The 18,022-nt window shown below is 41.6% G+C and overlaps 1 protein-coding gene across 1 annotated transcript in view; it reads right to left on the reverse strand.

Moving 5' to 3' along the window:
- Nucleotides 1-215: 215 nt before the first annotated feature.
- Nucleotides 216-18,022, reverse strand: part of LOC100380767 (myoferlin) — a 61,212-nt gene continuing 43,405 nt past the window's right edge. The window contains exons 35-54 of the mRNA XM_045720525.2: nt 17,705-17,806; nt 17,191-17,352; nt 15,701-15,863; nt 15,444-15,514; nt 15,192-15,206; nt 14,959-15,057; nt 13,672-13,800; nt 13,218-13,373; nt 12,879-12,970; nt 12,439-12,609; nt 10,635-10,783; nt 10,192-10,331; nt 9,598-9,686; nt 5,616-5,711; nt 4,813-4,954; nt 4,366-4,465; nt 3,491-3,684; nt 2,466-2,575; nt 2,104-2,251; nt 216-1,745 (exon numbers count right to left, since the gene is read on the reverse strand). Coding sequence (XP_045576481.1) covers nt 1,707-1,745; nt 2,104-2,251; nt 2,466-2,575; nt 3,491-3,684; nt 4,366-4,465; nt 4,813-4,954; nt 5,616-5,711; nt 9,598-9,686; nt 10,192-10,331; nt 10,635-10,783; nt 12,439-12,609; nt 12,879-12,970; nt 13,218-13,373; nt 13,672-13,800; nt 14,959-15,057; nt 15,192-15,206; nt 15,444-15,514; nt 15,701-15,863; nt 17,191-17,352; nt 17,705-17,806 — 2,367 coding nt within the window. The 3' untranslated portion in view covers nt 216-1,706. The remainder of the gene's footprint in view (nt 1,746-2,103; nt 2,252-2,465; nt 2,576-3,490; nt 3,685-4,365; nt 4,466-4,812; nt 4,955-5,615; nt 5,712-9,597; nt 9,687-10,191; nt 10,332-10,634; nt 10,784-12,438; nt 12,610-12,878; nt 12,971-13,217; nt 13,374-13,671; nt 13,801-14,958; nt 15,058-15,191; nt 15,207-15,443; nt 15,515-15,700; nt 15,864-17,190; nt 17,353-17,704; nt 17,807-18,022) is intronic.

Genomic DNA, 18,022 nt, shown 5'->3' on the forward strand with positions numbered 1-18,022 from the left:
ATTGATTGAGTACTGACACAGTATACGAACACAATCTATGGTTGTGACAAAGGGCAGTAGGCCAGATTCAAACCTATATGGACACTTTTAGCCATGTGTGCCGCAGGGCTACGGAACTACCGCTACACCAGCCAGGTGTCAGTAAGTGATCTAAAACGCTGCCTTCAGGATCAGTGTGGAGAGAAACATTTACAGTAAATCCACAACCGCCACTGTTGTACATAATCATTGTTCTTTATTAAAACACAGAAAAGCCTATTGATATGAATGAACTATTACACAACAGTTGTTAGAGACATTTTGTATGTGAAAAGAAAATATGTTAAAGTTATTATTCATAGTATGGAAACTGTTTATATGGAAATATAATGGGTTAAAGCGAAGATGTGTCAGTGGAACCCATAGAGGTAGAAAGAGGACTCTGGATGGATAGAACCTGTTTCAGCATGAACATTGCCATTGAGGGCTTTCACCATTTTAAAGTAGTAAACTGTTTGGGACTTCCTATGGGTTAAGGAAGGATCACATAATTCCATCCAGGTATCAGCCAATGAATTATACTCCCGAGGAAACATTCCAGAACTGCAGGTGGCAGTAAATCACCAACCTTGGCTTTATACCTGTTCAGACAACACATTGTTCAGACAAGTGTTTTTTCTCCAATTTCTGCTTTGGCCACAAAAGAGTATAGGATGAGCCAACAACATTATTTGGGTATGAGTTATCAGAACATTACATTTTAAAAGTGAGATTATCACTGGACAGTTACTTTAAAATGGAGATACCCCTCAATTGCACTGCCCATCCTGTCTCAGAAGCAATTATATCACAGATACAATGATTAGCCTTCTTTATACCTCTATGGTGGAACCGAATTAGAACGGGATAGAAGCCCTCTAGAAAAATGCCTTCCAAAAACTAGTGTGATTAATACTGTTTCATTTGTGGATTAATACCTTTGAATTTACCTTTTCATTTCAAAACAATCATCTATTTTACCTTAATCATTTTGTGTACCTTTTTGAGTTAGATCCCAATTAATATTTATAGTAAAACTGTCTATGCTTACATGGAAACCATGCTTAATTTATTATGTATGACATACCTAGACAGTATGTGAGTAAATGAAATGGGATTTTTGTTGCAACCAGGAAATTATCTCATGCCCTTTCTTGGAAATGCGTTGGGACCTTCTTTGTATGGTGTCTAAGGAAGTGGCTTATTAGAATGTTGAGACATTGTTTGAAGCCACAACAACAGTGTTTGTTGTTAGTAGTTCGTTCTATCAGTGATGACAAAATCTCTATATTAGGTTTAGTAAAGCATGCATACAAAATAGCATTTGATTAAATGCAGAAGACACATTATCGGTTGAATGAATTCAGTTGTGCGACTAACTAGGTACCCCCTTTCCCTTTCCTTTTGCTTTTGGTATTTCAGGGAAAGACAGACAGGTAAGAACAGTACAAGTACAGTAAAATTAAAAGGGCTGTGTAGCTACAGTATTTAACGCAAGTGATGAGTGCAAAAAAAATGTAGCCTTGATTGATAAAGTGTAAAAATGTAAATAATGCATGCAACTCTGAAGACAACGCTGATAGGAATACATTGCATAGAGTTTGTGAGGGCATGAGTGTCAAGACTTCTGTCGCCTTATCCCTTGGACGAAGACGGGTATAGTACCCAGCTGCCCCGTAGAGTAACTCCTAAGAGAAAGGCTTCACAATTTTCATTGAGATGTAGTTCTGGAGAGGCAAGAGAAAATATTTAATTAATAAAACACATCTTTGACTTTTAGTTACAGTAAGGTTAAATCCTCTGTTATATTCATAAGCAGGATGCATTTGTGGAGTGGAATTATTGCAATATTGCACTCTATTATCAGATCAAATAAATGCAGTTATGCTTAATTTTACCATATTATGTTACAATTCAACATATCAAAGGAATGATGCACATTGCCTGTTTACACTATATGAGTGAATCACATACAAACACAACAAATGTATGCACTATGTACTCACTATAGTTGCTATGGATGAAAGTGTCTTCTAAGTGGCATAGACATATTCATATTATAGATTACAAGGACATATATCTTACTGGTAGGGAGTACAGCAGGATCCCAAGGAACAAGAGCACAAGCAGGAGGACTATCAAACCAATGAAGATCCATTTGAATCTGCGCCATATGATGAACCTCATGGTCTTGCATGGACTGGTGAACCAGAAGAAGGAAGTGTCGGGGCGACTGTATGGGGAGAGAAATACCAACAAAACACATTTTTTTAGGGGGTAAGCCTAGGCAAGCCCAGTTTGAAATGTAGATTCTTACTGGGTGCCGTGACGTTTCTGAATGTTATAGCGCTATGTAGTTCGTATGTTAAAACATTCTACTGACAATGTACAAGCTACAATGATATTGTCATAGGTGGTTGAAAGGTGACTTGTGGATGTTGTCTTACTTGGGAAAGTCTAGTTTGGGGTTCATGTTGGGTTCGTCCCGGCCCTTCCCAGCAGGCCTCTCTTCTACCTCCCTCTCTTCCACTATTTCCAGGGTCATCTCCACTTTCCCCTATGGGAACACAGAGACAGTCATTAACCCTCCACAGACTTTCTCATCCATCTTCTCTGTGATCTATAAACACATTTAGCCCTAAAGCTTGTGACTTCAGACATCTATTTCACGTCATTATGTTTATCAATACTGTGCAAAGGATCAAAGTGACGAAATACTGTCACCTTGAGCAGGCATTTCTGGTTATAAATTCATCCACAATGACACATGATCCACTATAAGAATTTATTTTGAGGAAATATGTATTAACTTATTTTACATTTACATCTTAGTCTTATCCAAAGAGGCTTTCATTCATCTTAAGGTAGCTAGGTATGACAACCACATACCACAGTTACAGTAAATTCCCAAAGGAAAAGGTTGGTGTGTGTGCGTGTGTTCTGTCCATGTGTGTGTGTTGTCCACAGGGCCGGCCCGACCGGTAATCAACATAAGCGGACACTAGGTGGATGTTAGGGTCTCAACTTACATTGAGAATTAAAATAGTAGAAAACACAAGGTGCAATTTTTCAATTTGGTACTGTTCCTCCATTGATTTTGGGGGCACAAAGGTAGTCTAGCGGTTAAGAGAGGGGCCAGTTTCTGAAAGGTCGCTGTTTCAAATACAAGAGCTGACTAGGCGAAAAATCTGACGTGCCCTTGAGCTGAGCTCCTGTAAGTCGCTCTGGTTAAAAAACGTCTGCTAAATGACAATTTTGTTAGTCGCTCTCATCCAGGTATCGTATGAACATGGCATAAAGTAATGGGAAAATTTGTAGAATTGCAGTAAATTAGCTTGAAAACGGCAAAATATTCTCTCTGCCCCATGGCAGAATGTGTAGAATTGAAATATTTTCTGTATTCATGGCAAAATGGGAAAATTAACTTAGAATTTGCAATTTTTTCTCTCAGTTTCACTACAACAGGACTTACACCCAGGATGTGCTTCCCGTCCTGCTCGATCATACAGGGCCACCAGCCCCGCACAGACTTCTGGGAGAACAGAGAGTTGGGCGGTGGTTGTTTGGAAGGTGTGGAGCCTGTAACCCCTGGTAACATTTTCAGACTGCATTTCTCAGGGGTCTTGGCAGGGGGGATCAGATGAAGCAGGTCCAGCTCAACTGTGCCTGTGTCCCAAATACAACACAAACTGTATTAGCAATCCCTTTATATCACTGTTTCCTTCCCACATTTCCTATTCACCATTATATGTTATGCACTGCAGACCTGGGTTGAAATAAGATTGGTTTTCAGATGCTGTGTCATTGGGTGTACTAGAGGCGAAGTTAGGTGCAGGAGAGCATAGTAATATTTAACAGGCGCACTGTTATTTTTGTTCCCAAAAACGAGAGCACTACATAAATCAAATGCGCTCAAAACACGGAACATAACAAAAGTAAGGCGCGTAATAAAACACCACAATAACACGAAACAATTACACACAAAATACATGATGGGAAACAGAGGGTTAAATACAAGTAGATTGATTGGGGAAATGAAAACAAGGTGTGTATGGAACAAGACAAGACAAATGGAATATGAAAAATGGAGCGGCGATGGCTAGAAAGCCGGTGACGTCGATCGCCGAACGCCGCCCGAACAAGGAGAGGATCCGACTTCGGCGGAAGTCGTGACATGCTGATGGATGTTTCTTGTTATTGTTTTGATGGACAATAAACATAACTTAATTCAATGAGTTAACCAGTCAGTCAGTCAGTCAGTCAGATTTTTGGAGACATCCGGTGATGAGAAAAAGAGAAACACTTTGTATCAGTTAGTTTAGATCAGAGGAAATAAATGTATCTTACCCAGGTAGTCATCCAGTGAGAATTTGTCATTGTCCCAAATCTGAACAATAAATTTTGGGGGGGTCCGAAACTCGGTTTGGTCCAGATTCCAAAAATGCTCCTGACAACAAACCAAACAAACACATTTGGATGTAAGTCTGGAGCTCACCATCGGCCCAACATATACGTTTCTGAAACTATTATTTACGGTCAAACTTTTACTTAATTTGTCAAAATGCTTCACTTTAGGTCGTAACTGTAAAAGAGAATGTGTTAGCGCAGTTGGTAGGGCATGGCGCTTGCAACACCAGAATAGTGGGTTTGATTCCTGGTACCACCCATACATAAAATGTATGCACAACAAACATGACTAAATCGCTTTGGATAAAAGCATCTGCTAAATGGTGTATATCGTTGTTAGAGTCAAATAAAGGCAATAAATAATACAATAAATCTCTTCAAACGCACTTTCCTGGAAACGAGGCACAGTTGCTCTGCGGGCAGGTAGTCAAAGCCAAAGACGAATCGCCAGTTGAAGTTGCCGTCACCATCCAGGGATCTGTAATGGACGTCTGTCTTCTGCTTGTCCTCCTCCATACCAGGCATCCATCTGTAAATAAATATACTTTCAAATGACTAAAACCAAATGGAAACAGTGTAGTAATGATCATGGACCTACATTCATACAGTTTGTTGACTGTTTCCAACTCACTAATAATCACCAAAATGAAAGCTAGAGTAGGGAGCATCAACATTTCCCAAACAATGGATAGAGCACTATTCTTTGCTAATTTTGACGGCAAGGAATTATAACAAATATTCAGTGCGTCCCTTCAGACCTCGTATGTGGCCTCCAGGGCAAAATGAGTTTGACACCACTGATTGCTCTAGCGCCTATTAACTCGATCAACCATACATCATTATTTCTCTATCAATTCCCTGTTTACTGTATGCCACCAATCGATTCGGCAATGGGGTACACTCTCATGCTCTCTGCAATGAAAACATTTCAACATAATTATGAAGTCAAAGTTGGTTGTGTCTACTTGTGTGTATTGTTTTACATTTGTTTTGGACACCTAGGTTTTCCTGCTAGAACCAGCGCCTAGATCTAAAGTAGATGGACAGCTGTGCACGGTTTTCACTTCTTTTTTGTACACTTAAAATGTAGGGTTCACTACCCTTGCTTGATCAGCAATACAGTATGATCCGTATGAGTAGCCAATCACTCAATACTGTACCATTGAGTAGCCAATCATGCTCTGCCGTACCCTTTGACGTAAATGTCACTCATGTTCTCTCCGGTGATGCTGGTCTCATCTAGTATGACATCAGTGGTGTTCCAGACGATAGCCCGCATGAAGTACCTGTTGAAAAATATCATACACTTAAAGGCTCAATCTGCCATTTCAATAAACAGCCTAACACTGCCACTTTGTTTGGTAAATGTAAAGGTATGAAGTGGGGATGTAACTACGCAAATTCATAAGCAGAGCTGAGAATGAAAGAAATGACAGTCTATGAGATTGACACCATTCACACACAGTCATCCTGATTCCCATTTAAAATAGCCTTATGAGTGACCAAAATATATGTTCTCTCGTATCTAACTATCAGTAATGGTGAAAAGACAGGCTGAGTGGGTGGAGCGCTAATAGCTGAAGTGGATAGGGAGCTCACCTTGACTGACAGTTCTTTGAAACACCTATGTCATGAAACTTGGACACAGTGAGCAGTGAGATCATCCAAGCAACTCAAACAGCATTGAAGTTGTATGCAACATCCAATCCTGTCATACATCACATGATGGTTTCACAAATTATTTGTTTTTCCAACTGTTTTGTTATTGTAAAAGCATCAATATGTATACATAATGATGCCTGTATAATTGAGTTCGCTAACCAAGATGGAATTGTCAGCACTGATTTATCAAGCTAGGTATCTAGTTCATATTTCATTTGAAACTGGACGGAGTGAGGAATGGGTACGCCTCATAGAATATATACATATACAGTACCTTCGGAAAGTATTCAAACCCCTTCACTTTTTGTTAGGTTACAGCCTTATTCTAAAATGTATAATACCCCCCAATACCCCATAATGACAACTACTTTTTTGTTGTTGTTGAAGTTTTTGCTAATTTATTACAAATAAAAAACAGAAATATCACATTTACATAAGTATTCAGACCCTTTATTCAGTACTTTGTTGAAGCACCTTTGGCAGCAATTACAGCCTTGTGTCTTCTTGGGTATGAAGCTACAAGCTTGGCACACCTGTATTTGGGGAGTTTCTCCCATTCTTCTCTGCAGATCCTCTCAAGCTCTGTCAGTTTGGATGGGGAGCGTTGGTGCACAGCTATTTTCAGGTCTCTCCAGAGAAGTTAGATCGGGATCAACTCCGGGCTCTGGCTGGGCCACTCAAAGACATTCAGAGACTTGTCCCGAAGCCAATCCTGCATTGTCTTGGCTGTGTGCTTAGGCTCGTTGTCCTGTTGGAAGGTGAACCGTCGCCCCAGTCTGAGGTCCTGAGCGCTCTGGAGCAGGTTTTCATCAAGGATCTCTCTGTACTTTACTCCGTTCATCTTTGCCTCAATCCTGACTAGTCTCTCAGTCCCTGCCGCAGAAAAACGTTCCCACAGCATGATGCTGCCACCTCCATGCTTCACCGTAGGGATGGTTCCAGGTTTCCTCCAGACGTGACACTTGGCATTCAGGAGAAAGAGTTCAAACTTGGTTTCATCAGAACAGAGAATCTTGTTTCTCATGGTCTGAGAGTCTTTAGGTGCCTTTTGGCAAACTCCCAAACGGGCTGTCATGTGCCTTTTACTGAGGAGTGGCTTCTGTCTGGTCACTCTACCATAAAGGCCTGATTGGTGGAGTGCTGCAGAGATGGTTGTCCTTCTGGAAGGTTCTCCAATCTCCACAGAAGTACTCTAGAGCTCTGTCAGAGTGACCACCTCCCTGACCAAGGCCCTTCTCCCCCGATTGCTCAGTTTGGCCAGGAGGCCAGCTCTAGGAAGAGTCTTTGTGGTTCCAAACTTCTTCCATTTAAGAATGATGGAGACCACTGTGTTCTTAGGGACCTTCAATGCTGCAGAAATGTGTTGGTACCCTTCCCCAGATCTGTGCCTCGACTCAGTTCTGTCTCGAAGCTCTATGGACAATTCCTTGGACCTCATCGCTTGGTTTTTGCTCTGACATGCACTGTCAACTGTAGGACCTTTATATGTGTGCCTTTCCAAATCATGTCCAATCATTTGAATTTACCACAGGTGGACTCCAATCAAGTTGTAGAAACATTTCAAGGATGATCAATGGAAACAGCACCTGAGCTCAATATCAAGTCTCATAGCAAATGGTCAGAATACTTATGTAAATAAGGTATTTCTGTTTTTTTTTTTTTTTTTTTATACATTTGCCCAAAAAACCATGTTCATAAACCATGACTATCAATTATCTCCCAGAGGTGTGGACTCGAGTCACATGACTTGGACTCGACTTTGCAAATATGATGATTTGCAACTGGACTTTGACTTTAACACCAATGAATCGTGACTTAACTTGGACTTGAGCCTTTTGACTCGAACTGACTTGATACCCTCTCCAAGCCCAAATATTAAAAATGATGCTATAAAAAAAATGTGTGCAGCGCATCAACTCTTCATTTAACGGATTACAGTTTGAATTGGACAGCAGCCAATCAAATTGTGCCAGCTGAGAAAAAGTTGTGCGTGGCAGTGCAGAGGAACATCGGCTGGTAAATTCAGATGAAGCCCTTGGAAAGATGATACGCAAAATTATTATTTTCAGATATAAAGACTATGCTGTATCAACAAAAAACGGATTGCAACCTCCAAAACATGCAGGAAGAAAATTACAGACGGAGGCGCAACAACTTACAACTTTGTTCGACATTTGAAGCCCCACAAAGAACGGTAAATCATGGCTAATATAGCCAACAGCTATATAATTTATAACTTTGCTAGTGTAGCATGTAGGCTAACGTAACATTAAATCAATGAGCCTCCATACAGTCAGTCAGTGCGGGAACGTGATCATTGCACCCAAGATTGAGCTACAACTGGCTAGGCAGTTGGTAGCCTAAATCCTGCCTGATGTTACTGCTGTTCCTAACACCATTGACATACGTAAGCCTACTGTAACTACACACAGAGAGGGTGTGTGTGTGTGTGTGTGTGTGTGTGTGTGTGGTTAAGGTTGGGCAATTGTGTACAAGCCTACATCACCCGATTGCACCCCATAGTGATCCTCGATAGTCAATCTCTTTGGGGGGGGGGGGGGGGGGTCTTTCTCATGGCTACCCATGTATTTCCATGGAAATATAAAGTTTATTTGGAAAGTAATAAATTCATATATTTTTTAAAAGCATTCATGATTTGCGTAAATGTAATATACTAACTATTACTCTTGTTAAAAATATGAAATGGTATTACATTTGGTGAAGAGCACATTATGACTTGTTTAGGACTCGAAACTCAAAGTTTAGGACTTGAGACTTGACTTGAGACTTGTCGGTCTTGCCTTGAGACTTGACTCGGACTTGCCTGTCTTGACTTGGAACTTGAGTGCTAAGACTTGAGACTTACTTGTGACTTGTAAAACAATGACTTGGTCCCATTGGTCCTTTCTCCTATTTGGCATGCCTATTCTGTTGCAGTTCGCAGCAGCATTGACAGATGTGTTGACATGACATCTGCGTAGGAGTTTTGAATGACCCTTCCCCTTTTTTTCCCCATGCTGGCTGATGACCTAGCTAGCCATTAACTAGCTAACACCAGACACAAATGAAAGAGGAAACCTATAAGTAACTTTGCTATAGATGAATAGGGGAAAACAGTCATTATATTTGCTGACACACAGTCAAATTTTGGCACCAATAGACTAGCTAGCTAGCTATGTAAACTGCTCCCCTCCACGATGATGGTTGCAAGGTGGTACTTATTTAAATTAGGTAAGAGAATAAAACGTTACCATTGGTGTATTAAAAGGAGGTGAATGAAAATGTATGTGATGTCACATAAAGCCTCAATTAACCCCGCCTCCTGAGTTCAAATTTTTAACACAGAGGAGGAAGCCAGTAAGTGTATGATCAAATTTCATCAATGTATCAGCACTAGTCATTTCTCATACTTTGGTCATCCTACTTTGATCTGGTTTCATACAAATATCATCAAATGATTTTGACTGTGCAGGGTCTTTATTTTTTTATGAATGTAATAAAGGCCCTCACTTCTTGGCTTGGCGTGGAGTAATGTGGCAGGGAGGTCCCAGTAAACCCAGGCTCTTGGGGAAGATGTCCACCCACATCTGAATCTTTCCCTAACAATGGGGAGAGTGAGAGCCAATACAATTGGTAAGTATTCTCTAGACCAGGCTTTCTCAAATCTCTCCTTGGGGAGTCCCAGAGCTAGCAAATCTGATTCAACTTGTCAATTCAACATCAACATCAAGCCCTTACTACTTGAATCAGGTGTGCTAGTTCAGAGCTACAACAAAATGGTGAAACGCCCGGGGGTCCCCGAGGAGAGGTTTGAGAAGCACTGCTCTAGACAATGTCATGTTGTCAAACAAACACCACATGTAGACATTTCTTCTTTTTTCTTGGATAATGTGGCCTGATAATGCAATACAATGTTTGGACATTTCATGAGGGCAATAAGGAAACACTTTATAATAACTATAATAAACTATAAGCAATTCATTATTTCTAAATGCATTTTTTTACATGCTTATAAACTTTATGAAGCACTTATAAACATTTACAATGGCTTACAATGAAGGCTATTAGAAAGTGTTATCAGGAAAAAGGGAATAAGGTACAAACCTGGGACAGTGTAGGTTGGTAAGTACTGTAGAGAGTCCTGGTTTCCACATGCTCTGGTACCAGACCCTGTTTATTGAGGACATGCAGGGCCATCCTCTCCCTGGCTGGACCCAGGTGCTGGTGGATGACTTTGTTGGCCTCTAGCGACAGGACACACAACTCAGTCAGGAGACAGAAGTTTGGGTTGACGTTCAGATGACTAACACATTCACTATGTTGCGGTTGAAGTAAAATGCCAAATGCCACATGTATTTAAAAAAAAAAGAAGTAATATTCTTTCTGCTTTATCTGTGGATCTCCCCTAATAGAAATGAATGTACCTCAGATGGTTGAATAGTAACTTATTGGGCAAATCTCCCATTGAAATGGATGGTTTACATGGAGGTCTAAAGTGATCCCTCAAGTTAACAACGTGTGGTTTGCTACTTAGTGGTTTTCTGTACCAAAGTCCAGCAGGCTGTAGTCTCTCCCCCCGAAGGAGAGCGTGCTGCCATCAGCAGAGGTGCGGGGTGAAGGGATCCCTCTCAGTCTGGCCAGGTTCTCCAGGATCTGGGAGGGCTTCAGCTGATCCCTCCACTGGTTGGTCCCTGAGCTGTTTTGTAATGTTATATAATTGTTATATCGTATACACTACCGTTCAAAAGTTTGCTGGAAATGGCAGATTCTTTATGGAATATCTACATAGGCGTACAGGGGCCCATTATCAGCAATCATCACTCCTGTGTTCCGATGGCACGTTGTGTTAGCTAATCCAAGTTTATCATTTTAAAAGGCTAATTGATCATTAGAAAACCCTTTTGCAATTATGTTAGCACAATAAAACTTGCCCTCTTTAGACTAGTTGAGTATCTGGAGCATCAGCATTTGTGGGTTCGATTACAGGCTCAAAATGGCCAGAAACAAATAACTTTCTTCTGAAACGCCTCAGTCTATTCTTGTTCTGAGAAATTAAGTCTATTCCAAGTAACTGAAGATCTCGTACAACGCTGTGTACTACTCCCTTCACTGAATAGCACAAACTGGCTCTAACCAGAATAGAAAGAGGAGTGGGAGGCCCCAGTCCACAACTGAGCAAGAGGACATTAGAGTGTCTAGTTTGAGAAACAGACGCCTCACAAGTCCTCAACTGGCAGCTTCATTAAAGTACTCGCCAAACACCAGTCTCAACATCAACAACGAAGAGGCGACTCCGGGATGCTGGCCTTCTACGCAGAGTTGCAAAGAAAAAGACATATCTCAGACTGGCCAATAAAAAGAAAAGATTAAGATGGGTAAAATAACATAGACACTGGACAGAGGAACTCTGCCTAGGCCAGCATCCTGGAGTCGCCTCTTCACTGTTGACGTTGAGACTGGTGTTTTGAGGGTACTATTTAACGAAGCTGCCAGTTGAGGACTTGTGAGGCATCTGTTTCTCAAACTAGACACTCTAATGTACTTGTCTTCTTGCTCAGTTGTGCACCGGGGCCTCCCACTCCTCTTTCTATTCTGGTTAGAGACAGTTTGTGCTGTTCTGTGAAAGGAGTAGTACACAGCGTTGTACGAGATCTTCAGTTTCTTGGCAATTTCTCGCATGGAATAGCCTTCATTTCTCAGAACAAGAATAGACTGACAAGTTTCAGAAGAAGGTTCTTTGTTTCTGGCCATTTTGAGCCTGTAATCGAACCCACAAATGCTGATGCTCCAGATACTCAACTTGTCTAAAGAAGGCCAGTTTTATTGCTTCTTTAATCAGGACAACAGTTTTCAGCTGTGCTAACATAATTGCAAAAAGGGTTTTCTAATGATCAATTAGCCTTTTAAAATGATAAACTTGAATTAGCTAGCACAACATGCCATTGGAACACAGGAGTGATGGTTGCTGATAATGGGCCTCTGTACGTCTATGTAGATATTCCATAAAAAAATCTGCCGTTTCCAGCTACAATAGTCACTTACAACATTAACAATGTCTTCACTGTATTTCTGATCAATTTGATGTTATTTTAATGGACAGAAAATGTGCTTTTCTTTCAGAAACAAGGACATTTCGAAGTGACGCCAAACTTTTGAACGGTAGTGTAATACAATAGCATTCTCTAGTGGGGGCTGGATTAGGCCAGAATAAAAGTTGGACAACTACAGGCAATTAAAAGTCATGAATCATAAATTCAACAGATCAGAGACACAGTGGGAAAGTTGGAAGGAGAGACCTTTATAACTGACAGTCGTACAGACAGACAGACACACGCACACATGCACACTCACATGCAGTAGGACTGTGGCAGGCCGCAGTAGGCGCCGAAGCGAGAGAGGAGTCTGTTCTCCAGGTCAATGACCGTCTCTCCCACTTTCTCATCTCGGCTGAGCAAGTCATAGTCGTACACGGCTATCTTCAGGTCTTTGTCTTGAGGGAGGAAACAGGACAGCTCAAACATCCTGACACAGGAGGAAGAGATGAGGTTAACTTGGTCAGGTGCACTTCTGTGTGCATTATTGATTTCACTTGGCTGAAACAACTTTATACATTTCAAAATAACTCATTCATCCATCCATCCATCATTCATTCAACAGTTTCAGTGGCATTTTGACAGTTTTCTGTAAGTGAAGGTTTTAGTTAAAACTACTCCTGTAGGCAGTCATTGTAAAATAAGAATTTGTTCTTAACTGACTTGCTTAGTTAAATAAGGTTAAATAAAAATGTTTACCTGCCAAACTCTGGATTGAGGGTGTTTGGTTTATAGTCATCCCTGTCATCTTTTGTTTTCTTCCCCAAAGAGATCTTGATGTAAGGGTCACACTAAAAACCAAAAAGAAACACAAATGTTGAAATATGGTATGGTGTTTGTGTGGGAAAAGGCTATGTAAGTCATGTATTTTAATGAGAACTGTTGGTTGGTGAGGGGGAGGGGCAAACTTATGTATATGCGCTGCAAAAACGCTCAGCTGGAAGTTGAAATTAATTCAGCTTTTGACATACGCCTGATCCAGGATCGCGTTGGAAGTGTTCTCAGTGTGTAGAGTCTCTTAGACTGGCGTCCACTCACCATGCCGTTGTTGTCTTTAGGCTGCAGGTCCATGCATCGCACCACGTAGATCCTGACCAGGCACTCCTGCAACCCGCTCTCAGGCAGCTCTCTGAACTGGCGTGGTGGGGCTGGCACCCCTGGGTCATCAGATAGGGGGTACACCCGGAATGAGCCCTACAGCACAGGAGACACCAGCAGGGTCAGGGGTCAAAAGTCAGGCTAGGTGTCAATACTTAGGCTGGGTTCACATATAAAGTGGAGAAAATAAGGACGTTTCATCATTGGTTCTATGTAACGTTGTTTTCCCCCCTGAGCTGCTGTATGTGCAGGGCTTTAAAAGGACCCCAGTCCATGTCTCCTTGTTATTGAAAAAAGGCTCTGGACAGAATTCCCTTGAAAATATATCTTAACAGGATGACGTGTATGCATGAAGGATCATACATTCCTAAAAGAAAAAGAGGTCTGCGATCACCTTGAACTCTCCGACCACTGAGGGGTCGTCGTCCTCATCCTCAGTCTTCCCCCGCTGCAGTCGGAATGTTTTACAGAAATCTGTCAGCCCTCGGAAATCTGGGACCTCCTCCAGCTCCCCTTCATACACCTGGGAAAACACACACATCACACTGTTATACACATGAGGACACATACCTTAATATGTTGAGGACAAACACACATCACACAACCTGAAACACCTTAAGACACACACAGATACAGACAGACACACAAATCAAAATGATTGGCTCCCTCGATAAAGATAACAAAAAAAGACAGTATAAAATAAATAATACAAACACTGAGCTATATTGTTATTTATTCTAATACAATTGCTCAGGGAAAGAGACTTTGTTAAACAAGTAATAAAAAAAATCTAAAAATGATAGGTGTCAAAATTATTGGCACCCGTTTTCAATACTCCAGCACCCTCCTCTTACTAGGACAACAACACTAAGCCTTTTTCTAAAATGTTTTATAACATTGGAGAACACATTGGGAGGGATCTTAGACCATTCCTCCATACAGAATCTTTCCAGATACTTGATATCCTTCCTCTATGCTTATGGACTGCCCTCTTCAAGTCAAACCACAGGTTTTCAATGGGGTTCAAGACCGGAGACTGAGATGGCCGTAACAAGATGATGATTTTGTGGCCAAAGAGCTCTATTTTCATGTCATCTGACCATAGCACCGGTTCCAATCCAAGTGCCAATACCATTTAGCAAACTCCAGGCGGTGCTATGGTCAGATGACATGAAAATAGAGCTCTTTGGCCATGTACACCAGTTGTTTGAATTGAAGAGGGCAGTCCATAAGCGAAGGATTAAAAGGATCTGGAAATATTCTGTATGGAGGAATGGTCTAAGGTCTATTGTTAAAAAAAATCTCTTTCTCTGATCAATTGTATTAGTATAAAATACAATATAGCTCAGTATTTGTATTATTAATTTTATACAGTCTTTACTGCTCATCTTTATCAAGGGTGACAATAATTTGGGACCTGACTGTATGTACAACCCTGATACACCTGAGACGACACACACAACTCACACCATCATACATATAAGAAAACACACATTTCTCACAGCATCACCATTATACTGGTTGTCGTGTAAAACCCAGGTGGGTGTTAAATATTGATGGAAAAAGTCCTATGAACAGTCCTTGTGACCATTGTAAGACAAAAGAGATTTCCCCCCAAAAAACAGGTAAACTCAAACCTTTCAGTCATGGAGACAGAAGTGGTAGAATGTTCTTACTGTACCTTTAGGGTGTCATATCCTTTTTTGAGGTACGGCCCACACTTCTCGTGCTCTCCCACAGAGGCATAGAACTTACTCCACCAGTCAACTGCCTCCTCCTCCTGCAAAACAGACAGACTCAAATAAGCCTCAATAACAGCCCATTTTGACTCTGTCAGAAGTGTACAAGCTGTCAAATCCTTGATTCTTTCCATCCTTGATAATATGTGTTCATACAAGAAAGGAAAAATCTCACCTTCTCTTTGTGGAGCTAAGAAGAAAAACAGAATAAAATCATCAGAATGTGCAACCACACAACACATTTTTGCTAGCCTGATCCCAGATCTGTTTGTACCATCTTGTCAACTCTTTTTCACTCATTGTCATGCCAAGCTACAAGACAGCAGAAACAGCATGGCACCCGGGCTACAGTGCTGGTACATTTCTGATAAAACAACACAACACAAGCTAATACTGTAAAGTCTTTCTTGAGTTTTACAGTAGCTACCTCAGTATTAAGGATGGGCCTATCCTCCATGTTAATGATGATGTCTCCTTGAGTTGCTGCCATCATGGCCACTAATACAACAATACACAACAGAAAAGAAAGGGGGTAGTAAATAGATGTGACACATACAGTACGCTACTTTAGCAATGTTGTGTGTGGATGTGTGTGTGTGTGTGTGTGTATCTGTGTGCACATTCGTGCATACGTTCATGCGTATTTGTGTGCGTGCATACGTGGTTCTGTTTGTATGTGTGTACCTTTGGAAGACATGGCCACCTCAGCATTGGTGACGTAAGGGTCACAGCGGAACTCCTCCAGGGAGAGGGTACACTGGCCCACAATGGGCTTCCTGCCGAAAGGCCGGTGGTCGATCACCTTCAGAACGATGGGAGGGGTGTACATCTCCTCTTTGGGTAGGAGCTGGGGGGAGGGGGGTTAGGGTTAACCTGGCTCAGACAACTCACAGTGTTACCAGTGATACAGAAACAACATTTTACATATCCATATTAGACATTGAGCAGACAGACGGTCTTAGCGACTTAGAGTTAGTGCATGAACTATAGGATCAAATCGATGACAATCAATCAATTAAACAGAAAGCATAATATCAATCAGCTTAAATTTAGAGACATTTAAACTGGTCTATTTATTGGGATGGAAAATGCATTAATAATTGGGGTCCTTAAAGCTGGAGTCTGTAGTGGTGATACTTCCACGTCCGTTTGAGATATTACAACAACAAAGACGTTATTTCAAACAACGAACGCTGTTTACTTGGTTCTGACATCATTGCAGGAATGATAGAACATCAGAGTATGTACTAGGATTTTTTTTTTTATCATGATGATGGATGCTCATCTCCTCAGTTACAAAAACATTAACAAATGTGCCTGGGGCGACAGCAGATTAGCGTTTTTGTCATGAATCATTTTCTGGAGGCAGCTCTGCAGCGTGGTCACTAGCTGCCCACAGCCACAAAGTCATAAAATCTGATTTTAAACCTAACCTTAACATTAACCACACTTCTAACCCTAATGCCTAACCCTAACCTTAAATTAAGACGAAAAAGCTCATTTTAGTTTCCATGAATTTTTACAATAGAGCCAACTTTGACATTGTAGCTTGCCGAAAGGTTTCTGGATCAAATCCCCGAGCTGACAAGGTAAAAATCTGTCATTCTGCCCCTGAGCAAGGCACTTAATCCACTGTTCCCCACGCGCGGAAGACGTGGATGTCAATTAAGGCAGCCCTCCGCACCTCTCTGATTCAGAGGGGTTGGAATAAATGCAGAAGACACATTTCAGTTGAATGCATTCAGTTGTACAACTGACTAGGTATTTCCCTTTCCTATCTAAGGGGAAATTGCTCAGTTCTGCCTCCAGGACAATAAACGTCAACCTGGGAGGCGACCAGTGACACCTTTCGTGGATTTCAGCTCTAACGATTAGCCTGGTCCTAGATCTGTTTGTGTTGTCTTGCCAGCTCCCATGGTCATTGTCAATGTCAAACACAAACATATCTGAGACAAAACTAGTTAAGTATCACCTACAAATCTACAGTACGTATGGTGTACAGTTAAAATACCAGTAAATACAACTCAAATATAGTACATTTATGTCACGTTCATTCAGTCACTTTGTTGACATCGAGAGCATTTGTCTTTTCATTCCAGTCCCTGATATTAATAGTATATCTCATAGAGAGAACTGTTATACAGTACACTGAGTTTGAAGGGAAGTTGCAGTACCACTTTAAAGAAGAGGACAGATCCGGGGAAGTTGGGGTTCTTCTTGATGTTCTTGATGACGGCCGTCTGGACGACCTCCCCCCCACACTCCACCATGAGACTGGGAGAGGTGACTGTGGCCAACTGGTAGGTCTTCATGTTCCTCAGACCCCAGGCTAAGATCTAGGACACAACACACACACACACACACACACACACACACACACACACACCGCACACACATAAGCACGAGTGTGCATGTACACACACACACACACACACACACACACACACACACACACACACACACACACACACACACACACACACACACACACACACACACACACACACACACACACACACACACACACACACACACGCAGGCACACAGAGGAGAATGTGTGTGTCTTCATGTGCGCGAATGTGTACTTGCGTGTGTGTGTTCATGTCTGTGTTGTGTGTTTGAGTTCATGCATGCGCAAGCGTGCATGTGAGTGTGTGTGATGGTGTTGCGGGCTGCCTGAGGCCTCACCTCGATGGCGGTAAGCTGTACGACAGGCCTGATTCCCTGGGGAACCATGTAGAGTGTTGCTCCTCGTCTGGGGGGCACCAGGGGCAAGTCACTCTCATTGGCCTAAAAGTAATACACATCAATCAATCAATTAAATGTATTGTATATTGTGATTTTCACAAAAAAAGGGCTCTACAGTAACTCGACCTGGACTGGAGTTGGTGGAAGTTGCATCAACCACTGACACACAGTCAGATATTTTTCACCCGCCTGGCGTGAGGTTAGGGGTAGAGAAATCTGATCCTAGATCTGTGGTTAGGCGCAACTTTCACCTTAACA

The sequence above is a fragment of the Salmo salar genome, chromosome 06 (assembly GCF_965601325.2).
Source record: "Salmo salar chromosome 06, fSalSal1, whole genome shotgun sequence".
Taxonomy (NCBI): domain Eukaryota; kingdom Metazoa; phylum Chordata; class Actinopteri; order Salmoniformes; family Salmonidae; genus Salmo; species Salmo salar.